The 12,458-nt window shown below is 40.4% G+C and overlaps 1 protein-coding gene across 10 annotated transcripts in view; it reads right to left on the reverse strand.

Moving 5' to 3' along the window:
• BCAS3 (BCAS3 microtubule associated cell migration factor) overlaps positions 1-12,458 on the reverse strand; it is a 565,907-nt gene that overhangs the window by 201,071 nt on the left and 352,378 nt on the right. The window contains exon 24 of one of the 10 annotated variants that reach the window (XM_082439968.1): positions 958-7,991. The exons of the other annotated variants lie outside the window; for them this stretch is intronic. Coding sequence (XP_082296094.1) covers positions 7,978-7,991 — 14 coding nt within the window. The 3' untranslated portion in view covers positions 958-7,977. Of the gene's footprint in view, positions 1-957; positions 7,992-12,458 lie in introns of those variants that run through there. 10 annotated transcript variants of the gene reach the window in all.

Consider the following 12,458-nt stretch of genomic DNA (forward strand, 5'->3'; position numbering starts at 1 on the left):
TTGTGCATTGGTCACTTTTCCATATTCAAAAGACAATTTCAAGGAAAAGTGCCGACAGGAACACATTTCTGAAATGATTTCTTTTGTCTTTTGCAAGCCAAAAAAAAAAAAAAACCCCACAAAAAACAGTTGCATTCAATCAAAAGAACACTTCAAGTTTACATTTTAAAAACAAAACTATATTTAGTGACAGTAACTTCATTCACAATAGATTTTATTCCTTTTTACATTAAACACATTAAATAATGAATAATCTGGTGATTAACTGATAAAGTCATGTTTTAGTTCTCAAAAATGTGAAAGTCTGTGGTGGCAGTTTTGTCCCGGAACTATGAAAACAAAGTCACGGAGTTTTGCCAAAAAAATCTCCCTGAGTTTTCCCAAAAAGGTGAATGTGTCATGGCTGAGTCAGCGCCCAAAGTTTTATAAATAGTTCTATCTCCAAATATTGCATTTGCTCCAACACGCAGTTCAAAATCTCTGCTTTATTACATGGGTTTTCTTTTTCCCCTTCCTTCCTTCCTTCGTCCCTCCCTCCCTTCTGTCTGTCCTCCCTCCCTTCTGTCTGTCCTCCCTCCCTTTCCTTCCTTCCTTCCTTCCCTCCTTCCTTCCCTCCTCCCTTCCTTCCTTCCTTCCTTCCATCCTTCCTTCCATCCTTCCTCCCTCCTTCCGTCCCTTTTCTTCCTTCCTTCCTTCCTTCCTTCCTCCCTCCCTCCCTCCCTCCCTTCCCTTTTTATACATGCTTATCCAGCAAAGGACATAGCTGGCTCAAAACAAAACAAAAGAAAACAAAACAAAACTGAAGGAAGACAGTGTGACATATATCTACAGGAAAAATCCTTTAAGAGAACCAAGCAGTCCCAGGGGATGAACACCAAGCTTACTTACTCAGCCCTTGCTTCCTTTCTTTAAAATGGATTGCTGTCTGTTTATTCTCCTTTCTCATAATTCCTTTATCACCAGTAAAGGGATACTTAAATGATGAGATCTTTAAACTGGCTAGTTGCAGAACATGGACTGTTCTGAAATGTTTGTTGTTGGTGGTGGTGGTTTGTTAATTCCTTTGGAAAACACTAGCAGATTCTACCCACAAATGGGAAGATAGGAGTTCAGACATCACCATGTTACTAAAGAATCTTATAAATGTTGCGTTCTGATACTAAAGTTGATAATGAAGTTAAATAGTGAAGTTTAGCCAAAAAAATCAGAAAACAACAAGCCAATACAAGGATTCTAAAGGCATACAAAGGTGGAAAGAATGCATTTCAGGGACCTTTCCCTGGGGCTCTGAGATTTGGGGCTTATGGAAAAAGCAAAGGATAAAGAACACGTGGTCTGTCTAAAAGTACCAAGCTACTTTCTCTTGTGAATTCCAAATTAATTAAATAGGAGCTGTCACATTACAATGGGGGGGTTGGTGAGGTCAGATCTTTTAAGCACACTGAGTCATCTCTTTCCTTACGATAGTCATAGTAAAAACCGTAACACAGCACGAAAACCAAGAGAAAAGGTAATTTTGCCTAGATGTGAACCAGGGTGAAAGGCAGGAGTGATATTCTTAAAGTCTAGTGGAACTGGTGGCAGACTACCCTATGGGGTATTTGGCCACTAACCTTTATGCTTTCCTTGAACATGGCCTCAGTTGCCTCAACTCTAAAATATCAGCCACCAAATCCAATTATTAGAAGTTATACAAGTAATTGCCACCCTGAGAGGTCAGATTAACACTCTCCTCCCTCATAACATTATGATAACAAGTTAGTCAGAATAGTTTTAAAGACTCACAAAAGATGGAATCATAATCAGAACAGACTTCTAAAGTGAGGTAATGAGGTGGAGGGCATGGCAGGAAAGGGCCACTCTTATTTGCAGAAGCAACAAGAAGACAAAGAAAGTTCTATGAACAATGGACAGACGAGAAAACTATCAAGGTTCTTTTGAGCTCTAGTGAACTCAGGAGGATTAGGAGAAAAATTGTTAGAGTAAGATGATGGAAGAAAAAAAAATTTTTTATAACTGTATATTGGTTTTTAATTAATTAATTAATTAATTATATTTTTGGCTGCATTGGGTCTTCGTTGCTGCACGTGGGCTTTCTTTAGTTGTGGCGAGCGGGAGCTACTCTTCATTGTGGTGTGCGGGCTTCTCATTGCAGTGGCTTCTCTTGTTGCGGAGCATGGGCTCTAGGCGTGCAGGCTTCAGTAGATGTGGCACACGGGCTCAGCAGTGGTGACTCGTGGGCTCTAGAGCGCAGGCTCAGTAGTTGTGGCGCACGGGCTTAGTTGCTCCGCGGCATGTGGGATCTTCCCGGACCAGGGCTCGAAACCGTGTCCCCTGCATTGGCAGGCGGATTCTTAACCACTGCACCACCAGGGATGTCCCGGAAGAAAATTTTTAAAAGAAGGACCAAGGAAAGGCATTATCTTCTGCAATGTCAAGACAGCATAAATAAGAAAGTTCAATAATAAGTGGTTCACATATAGAAAAAAATCTCTGGGAGGCTGCTGGTAGTTCCTCTGCCATGTAGGGCAATCCTATCTTTCACCGCTTTGTAGAGGGAGGTGTACCCACCAAACTCGAGGGCACCTTTCTCTCCAAAAGGAATATGACCAGGAATCTGCAGTACTGGGATAGTTTTGGTCTTTTTTTTTTTTTTAACGTAACCTCAAGATTTTACACTCTTCATAATAAAATGAAACATGAAGTTTAGAACTGGATCACTTGATTCTCTTATCTCCTTCCAGTTCAAGGAGAGGATAACCTAGTCTGCCTACTATAGCCTCTGCTTCTTGTCATAATGCTGCTCTCTGTGGGCAGAGGATCCTTGCCCTTCTTGTAGTGGGTCACATAGTGGGGTTGGTGCTTGCCACTCTTCTTACAGGAAGTTCGCTGGGTTTTAGCAACGTTCGCCACACTCGGGGTAGTGTGATCAGCACGGAAAGCTGTGGTCTATTGTCATCGCCACTGTATCCACAGTACTTGCAAGAGCGCCCGAAATGGGGCAGTCATTCAAAACGTGGATGCTGAACGATGGAGATCTTTAGAAGCAACGAGAGGATCTGCAGAAGTCCTTAACGTGTTTTGTATTTTTTAAATAGCAGTAGCAAAATTAAAGAAGCAGGGGAAACAGGAGGCAGCAGTAGCAGCAGCAGTAGCTATGGTCATCATGGCCTGAAGTGACAAGCTGGCAGTGCAGGTGAAATCTGGTCGTCTAGATGTGCCTCCCCAGAAATCTGTGGCTCAGGGCCTTATCATCAGTAGAGATTTACGCCCCTTCGATCGGGCTCCCAGGAAACTCTGAACTACAAAAGAAGGTTTGAGCAAGGGTGGAAAACCAAGATCTTGAGTAACGGAAGGATTTATAGTCAAGTTTAGCAAGTGAGAAATGAAATGATGAGGTTAAGTACCTTATTAGTAATGCTCGGGTCAGGACCAGGCCAGGATGGGTTAAGACAGAAGAGCCCTGTCACCAGCTCCAGAAGCAGTCTGGGTGGTGCAAGGCATTTTAAACATGGCCTCAGTTTCCTGAACTCTAAAATAGTAGCCACCAAATCCAATTATTAAAAGGTCTACAAGAGCAAATCCAAGTGTAATCAAGGAAGGCAAAGGAACGGGGAGAGTTGAGAAACCTGTCTGTGGAAGGCAGATAAAAGAGAGGACTGCGTTATTTTATCTCGTCATCAGTGGGGAACTCTACGCTGGGAGCAGAATTTCTATTTCTAGAGCAGGTAGGGCTCTATCACACAGCTTGTCCGACGGTTCCCACTTTTCAGTCCATGCGGGTGGTGGTGATTACTTTTAATGTATTCCTCCTTCAATAAGTCATAAATAAGCTTACCTATTCAAATGACCACAATAAATGATGAGAAATAGCACACTGACCCATAAGCAGCAAAGACCCAGAAGGCAACACTTAAAACATAAACTGCCAAGAGCAACTTGATCGGGTTTCATAAATCAGAGCGACCATGGCCCTAAAGAGTGGGAATGAGAGCTCCAGTAATTGCAGCCTTCTGTCTGGAAGCATACAGTAAAAATAGCCACAGTAAGCACTCCTTCTGACCAATCAATAGACTCCTATTAACCTCCCGGCCAATTACAGGATGATTGGCTAAGCAAACAAAGAATTATTGGCTGTTTAGCTGGGACTTTATTCAGGCCTCCCTCTTCCCCTGTTTCTCATTCTGTTCCTCTCCTCCCCACCCCCTTTCCTGTGAGAAAAAAAAACTTCTGCAAACACCTGATATTCATCTAAGTCTCTGCAGTTGTACAGTCTTGTTAAATTGTTACCACCTTTTCCACAAGCAGTTTTGGCAATTAACCTCATGGCCAGGGACTTCAAAGAAAACAACTGTTGAGTTTAACCTCTCTGAGCTACCATAGATTCTTTTATGATTTTTCCTGAAACACTTTCATCCAGAGAGGAAAAAATGCAGACTGATAAAATGAATGTTTATTTTAATATTTGGTTAATTTATTAAGGAGACGAACGCCTCAGACATGCGCCATAAAGTGGTGTGCTCGCTTCTCAAAGTCTCCACAAAGTGAGGTTTTATTTTAATTTACATTCCCAACACATGTGTGCTTCTCTGCTTGTCCACAAATCCTACATTTGCTGGAATCCAAGGATTTGATACATTTGACCCTCTCTTGCCCCTGTTCACAAATCTCTCATATGTTTCTCCAAACTGTTTATAAGTTCAGAATGAAAAAGGCATGTAAAATTAATGCTAAGAACCAAAGTTGCCATTAAAAATCTATTTTCATTTTATATTTTTACCCTCATAGATACACTTTTTACATTAAAAGCAAGGCTAATCCCCAACTCTCAGGAGAATAAACTACTAGCAATAAAGATCAAAATATATGACTGAACAAGCAATACAATTCTTCTTGAGTAATCTTGTGGCCTAAGTGTTTCAATGCAATTTATGCTATGTAACCAGCTTTTTACAGCTGTATATAATAATAATCATGGGCCTGATCTTACCAGCTGAAGGCAGGTTTGTGGAGGTGTGTTAACTCCTTCAGGCCACAAAGTTCACATTAGAATTTTAACAAAAGTGATTGAATATTTAGTAGATCCTGAGAACTACGGATTTCTCCTCTGTCTCTGGCAAGGTCAGGCCTTGTAAAATTGCCACTAATACTTTTGCCACTCTGTGAAATGAAGAACTCTACAAACAGTTTAGAGTATTTGTGTAGCTCTTCTAGAAGTACAATGAGGTTGAAATAATAAATCTGCAGCAAAGGCAACAGAGCTTTTGTTTGATATTTATAGTCACCAATACCTTCTTGTTATAATTAACTCCCCCCAAAGCCATACATAACTGTTCTCTGGAAGATGACATTCTACGGTACAGTACTACAAGATGTGATAATTTTGTTAAGGGCCTGGCTTTAACCAAATAGCACTTTTCTGCCAAAACTATCCCCAGCTCCATCCCCACAAATCTTGGGGAGAAAGGAGAGAGCCCAGGAACACCGCAGTTTTTGGAGACAGGCCTGGGGTAAAGCTCTACTTTTGCTACTTATTGGCTATACTGAAAGTGGCCAAATACAAATAACTATCCCTATCTTGTAGGGATGTTGTGAGGATACAACGGGGTTGAGTATATAATGCAAAAGTCACAAACTTTTATTTGGCCTGGTTTAAAAATCAGGAAATATCCATAAAAATGTGAATTTCCTGTCTCTCTTGACTAAATGGAAGGTCTGGCAACACTAAGCCCACATTTCTGCAACAGCAACATGGAACGGAGTAGTGACAGAACCTTAAGTGCAGGTAATTTGCTATATATAGTTCCCCGGCTTAAACCTCGCCATCGGAGCATCTGAGATTTTGAACCCTCCATGGATAGCTTAAAACAGAGTTTGGAACTGTGTTTGGCGCACAGTGTTTGCTACATAGTAAGTACTCAATAAAAGAACTACTACACCAAATAAAATCCGTTGACTCCAAAATGGAGAGAGGTTTCACAGATATCAGCTAAACATTTTATGCGGCACAGAATACATCAAGTTCTGGAAATAATTTTTTAAAACGTCCATGTATTTTGTTTTTATATATATATTTGGAAAGGTTTTTGAAAACAGCATATATATGTATATGTGCTGTCTTCAGAACCTTCCAAATATCTCTACGATCTAAAGTTCCTATAGCACTTACTTTTTATCAAGCTTCTTCTGGAATTTAGCACATACGATTTTGTATTGGTATTTGCATCCCTAACCAACTTGTAAGCTCAAGTGTGTATTCCCAAAGCATTGTTGAGAACATAAAAACACCTCTAATTCAGGCAACTCAGGAAACCGCTAGTCTCAAACAAGGAAACAGGTGAGTGCTACTTAAGAGGAATACTTGCTGAGAGGTAGAAGTCTGTTAGATCTAGGTTGATAAAAGAAACACCTGTAATTAGGAATGCTGTACACAGCTAACTGTATCAGCAGAAGTGTTTGAAAAGTTTTCGTTTCTTCAGTAAAATAATATTTAAGATACCCATTTGCATAACAAACTTTACTTCCAGATAGTTCAATTCCGCATCAGCATACATTTTGAATTAGCGGGATCCAAATTAGGGACTTGATGGTGTTATCACCCTTTCACTGGGATCACGAGGATTACAAGGAAAAAAATTGAAGAACGTAGTAGAAGAGCGAAGCCTAGAATTCAAATCTGCCTCTCTAGCGGCAGGATTCTCTCATTTTTACTTTAATTACAGTCCCATACTCAAAGCCAGGCAAACAACCTACCATTTTGATTAGGTTGTCTCAGACAGCTGGGGAGGGAGTGGGTAGAAATAGGCCTATGAGGTCAGTCATTATAAACAATCTGTGTTCAAAAGCAATTTTCAGACCGACCCAAACTGGTTCACAAGTACATAAGTGATCCTGTGCTACAAACAGTAACGTACCAGCTGTCTGTCTGGGGTAGACTGTGCAGAGAGGGATGAGTCCTCTCTAGAAGAGTTGAGGGGCTGCAGGGAAAAAGACAAAAATATGTCTCTACCAAGAAGAAGATAAAAGGCAACCTCAAATTTCAGGAGTATCTTAGCAGCAGCCAGGGAAGGTTTGGCAGTTTCTGCAAACAAGTGGCCTGGGTTGAAATTTGTGAAGGAAGAAAAAAATGAAATCTGTCATGAACATGAAGTTCAGATCAAACCTAAAACTTCCTCTGTCCACTCTTGTTAAGAGGACTTTCCTATTCAGCAGAACTCTCCAGAGAGCCAAGTGATTTCTGGTCATTCTCACGGCGATAGTTCGCCTTTTCTTCCTTTTTAATTTTTATATTCTTTGTCAACTTAAGTCAAAGGGGGAGGGATATTTGTGCTGAACATTTAAGAACGATTTTCAGAAGGAACATTAAATGACACGGGGCTCTGGTGCTATGCTGTACAGTTCAATGAACTCCCGCGCAGATCAGCAAGATGGTTGGAAATGCCTCTCTCCGTCTGTTTTTCATCTCCAAAGTCTGTGTACTCAGTAGAGTGTGAAGAGAGCCTCTCTTTTCTTCAGAACATTCTCCCAACGGTCCTGCCCCCACCCCCACTCCCTCTCCGAAGCCCCTGCAGCAGAGAACAGGAACTAGAGCAAATGCTTTTGTGAATTAAGAGATCTTGTGAGCGTAAATTTGGTCAGGCTGCTCCTTTCTGCAGGCCAGACCCCGCTGCTGCCCCAGGATGTGAACTGTCAGTTTGCATAGCTGGTGATGAGTTGCAGAACCATCAGCAAAGGTGAAGACGGCAGAAACAAGAAAGATTCAAGACTGGTGGAAATCATTTCACAAGGAAAATTTCAGCCATCAGTGGGAGGAAGCTTTGAAAAATGCTGCCATTTCCGAGTCAGAATGAAGGAAAAATTAAATTACTGCCGGTGAGGCGAGCCAAAGTTGCATCTCCCTCCAGGGAGAGTTTTGATAATGGTAAACATTTGACAGCTGGCCTGGAGTTGTTATCTTGTTCTAACAGTTGTTATGGTCTAAATGAATATTTCTGATAAGGAAAGAGAAAGAAAAATTTAAACACTTTTATATTTTTTCTGTTTTAAACCTTAGGGGGTAAGCCAAACAAGTTTAGAGCCACCGAGAACGTACTCCAAATGCTGGAATGATCCTGGTCTGGAAATCTCACCAGTATCATTATTTCCATTAATCTAGATGATGTAATTCTTTGATGTAAATCAACTTACTAAGAAATTATCTTTAACCTTTAGCTTCCTCCGCCACTCAAAAACCATTCCAATTGTTGACTTGAAGTCAAGAAAATAAAGCGTTAATAAAAGCAAATGTAAAAGTCCAAGATCGGGAAGCTCAAGAACATGCAGAGAAATGCCGTATTGTTACAGAATCTATTTTTTAGCTACTGAGGATCAACCATCAGAAAATTTTACTCTCTCACAGATTTTATTATTTTATGAAAACGATTGGGCCAAATATTTCAGAAAGGTAACAGAAATAAAGCGGCCAAAAGAAAGAATTTTAAACTTAAAAAGGACTGTTGACTGGGTGTCTGAGGGTTTTGCATCACCAGGAGATGCAGAGTGCCTGGAGGGATATTTCATTATAAAACACTTGCTCAATTCCTATATATAGCATAAGAAAACAAGTCTGAGTTATTGTCTGAAACGTTCCAGGTCTTCACAGGCACTGGATCTATCACGGTATCTAGACATGAGCGCAGAAGGCTCGGAGGAGATGGGAAGCAGTCCGGCTACCTTATATGGATCTGCTGATAGTTGTGTCCTCAGAGAAAGCACTGAAGTCCTGAGAATACTATAACCCTCTCCATCTACGTTAAAAAAGAATATCTACACTCCTAAATTTATTCTGCCTCTGACATGCTACCAAATGGGAGTTTACCAGGGGTCAAGAAAAGAGGGACCATGGCAAAAAGCAAAGAGAAGGAAGGAATCACAACACCATCCTCCTCTGGAATGAACAGAAACGTAGAAGTTATTTTCAGCAAATTTTATAAAATTTGTACTTTACTTGCCTAAAGTATAACTGGCGTAAAGTCTGGGAAATTTAGTATAATATTTAGAATTCAGAAACAAATTCTTTGAGCATCTGCTCGGCGCTACAAATTGAGCATTTGGTCTCCATCCTCATAGGCCAAGGGAATCAGCCCACCTAATCTGTAGGTATCCTATCTTTCTGTCGCTTGTATACTCAGAATGCATTTTTGCAAACATTATGCCCTAACCAAAGGAAACCTTTACCCAAAGTCTTTCCCTATTTTTCTTTAAAAAACAAAACCAGAAAAATCTACCTTGATTCTTGTATTTGTGGGAAGTAAGAGTTTCATTATTTTTTTCCCCAGGGACCCTGCCCTGCCTTAGTAGGAAAGTATATAAATCGATATTAAAGTATGGTATTTTGAGAATGTTTCAAAGTAAGGTCAAACTGGTGTTAAAAACCTTACTAGTGAAGGCTAAAATAACAGTCTGGCTGAACAGTCTTAAGTGCAGCTGACTCCAATTACTAAGTACATCCTAGCGATTTTTTTTTTTTACTAACAAGAACAATGCAAGCAAGTCTTTGAGTTCAAAAATAATGTCAAAGAGAAGTTACTCATAAGAGAAATTAGATAAATTATCCCAACACTGCAGCCATATAGGCAGCTGACAGTTAACTTCTCCTTCAGCACTGGAAAAGTTGAGTCCTTTCTTTAACAAATATTCAGAAAAAGAGAGGAAGGAGATTCTAAGAGGGAACAAATGCGAGGAAAAAATGCTTCTCTTGACTAAAACATCCAAGAGACTTTTGGATAAGAAAACATATACATAATCTAACCACTACAAAATCATGAAAACAGGGCTTTCAAATAAAATTTCTAAAACATTTTATTATGAAGGATTTTGAACATACACCAAAATAGACAGAAAAATATAATAAAACCCAAGCATCCTTCACACAACCCAACAACCATCAAGCCATGGCCAATCCTGCCCCATCCACATCCACCTCTCTCCTCCTGTATTATTTTGAGGCAAATTCCAGATGTCATCAAATCAGACACAGTACATGAAAAAGCAAAGATCCTTCAAGTACACTAACGGCCTCTTTCTGCCTTCACGTCCACCCAAAAATCATTTTTTTCTGATGATAAACTTCTCCCCTTCCCCATAGGTCGTTGTTACTAGTACTAACTACCCAGGGCACTACATGAATCTAGTTTGTTTTTTGTTTTTGCCACGTGGCATGCGGGATCTTAGTTCCCTGACCAGGGATTGAACCCCTGCCCCCTTCAATGGAAGCACGGAGTCCTAACCACTGGACCGCCAGGGATTTCCCTACACGAATCTAGATAAACCTAGCATGTCTCAGATACACAGGACTTTTGTTTTACATGAGGGCTGATGACCTCCATATACCCTTCCATTCTTAAAAGTCTATGACTCCTCGGGCTTCCCTGGTGGCGCAGTGGTTGAAAGTCTGCCTGCTAATGCAGGGGACACGGGTTCGAGCCCTGGTCTGGGAAGATCCCACATGCCGCGGAGCAACTAGGCCCGTGAGCCACAACTCCTGAGCCTGCGCGTCTGGAGCCTGTACTCTGCAACAAGAGAGGCCACGATAGTGAAAGGCCCGCGCACCGCGATGAAGAGTGGCCCCCACTTGCCACAACTAGAGAAAGCCCTCGCACAGAAACGAAGACCCAACACAGCCAAAAATAAATAAATAAATAAATAAATAAAAAAGAACCACTATGTCCATCCAAATAAATAAATAAATAAATAAATAGTCTATGACTCCTCTATGCAAACAGACATTTTGGACCAGTGTTCCTCCATTACCAAAACTGGGGTCACATCATCTGGCACCAAGGAAGACACTATACAGTGGTCAAGGAAGTACAGTGGTTATTAAGACATCAGCTTCAGTCATACAGACCTGGTTTTAAATTTGGCTCTGCCAATTACTAACTTTGTATCCTTGGGCAAGTTCCCTGTCTCCTCATCTCTAAAACTGGAATAATAACTCCCTCATAGAATTGTTGAGAAGATTAAATGAAATAATATGTGTAGAGTGCTTAGCCAAGAATAATAAATAATAAATGGTAGCTCATTTTTAAGAATTAAGCAAGAGAATCTTACATGTGATGAATACCAATCAAGAGAGGAGGTATGTGTAAGGTGGAAAGGAGGAAGTGAAGGAAGAAATGGGGGTAAAAATATTCCACTTTTATAAATCATAACCCTCAACAAACTTCTTTTAAGAACTTAAGTATTTCAGTATAATTGTTTAATGGGAACTTTCAATAAGCTCATAATCTAAAACAAAGGTGCTTCAACCTGTTTATAACTGTCGATCCTTAAAAAATCGAATGTCCCATACACAAATGTAAAGGGCCTTGGTTGAAGAATGTAATATTAATATATTACATTATATACTAATATTACATATAATTATATATTACATATAATTATATAATTAATTATATTAATATTAATATAGCGGGGCAAGGACTCAGGATAGAGGATGAATGCTTGCTGCCTTGTCTAAATGAACCAGCCCAGTGCATCTGTACACAGCAAAGCCAAGAAGTGACAGTACTGATAACGGAAAGTAGCAGTGGCGGCAATGGTCTCTCACTTGGCTTCAGCCTGCACCATTTCAGTATTATACTTTTGAAAAAAATCACTCAGATGAACAAAGGGCATGGGGAGGCATGCTTTTTGCTTACTTAACATTTGTCAGGACACTTGCAGATTGGGACAAAATGTATCTTAAATCATGCACTACCAAATTACTACATTACAATCTGTAATGTGCCCAATGTCATACAGTCATTTAATAAGGAAAAGAACAGACATCCACATTTTATGTAAGAACAGTCTACCTACTTACTAATTAAAAAATCACAAACTAGAAGCTTTTTGCTGACTTTTTAATGAGAGTATTCTTTTCTTTCTCTCTCTCTCTATTTTGCATTCCAAAGTTATACAAAGATTATCCTAAGATGGCCAAATGCCAGAGCACTATTTCTTGGGGTCGAGGGGCGGGGGTGAAGAGGAAAGATTAGCAACCTTTTTTTTCCGAATTTTGAATTTTATTTTACTTATTTTCATACAGCAGATTCTTATTATCTATTTTTTTAAATTTTATTTATTTATTTTTGGCTGCGTGGGGTCTTTGTTGCTGCACGCGGGCTTTCTCTAGTTGCAGCGAGTGGGGGCTACTCTTCCTTGTGGTGCTCGGGCTTCTCATTGCAGTGGCTTCTCCTGTTGCGGAGCATGGGCTCTAGGCGTGCGGGCTTCAGTAGTTGTGGCACGTGGGCTCAGTAGTTGTGTCTCGTGGGCTCTAGAGCGCAGGCTCAGTAGTTGTGCCGCACGGGCTTAGTTGCTCTGCGGCATGTGGGGTCTTCCCGGACCAGGGCTCGAACCCGTGTCCCCTGCATTGGCAGGTGGATTCTTAACCACTGTGCCACCAGGGAAGTCCTAATTACTTATTTTATACATAT

Source organism: Balaenoptera physalus (assembly GCF_965194825.1).
Source record: "Balaenoptera physalus genome assembly, chromosome: 20".
Taxonomy (NCBI): domain Eukaryota; kingdom Metazoa; phylum Chordata; class Mammalia; order Artiodactyla; family Balaenopteridae; genus Balaenoptera; species Balaenoptera physalus.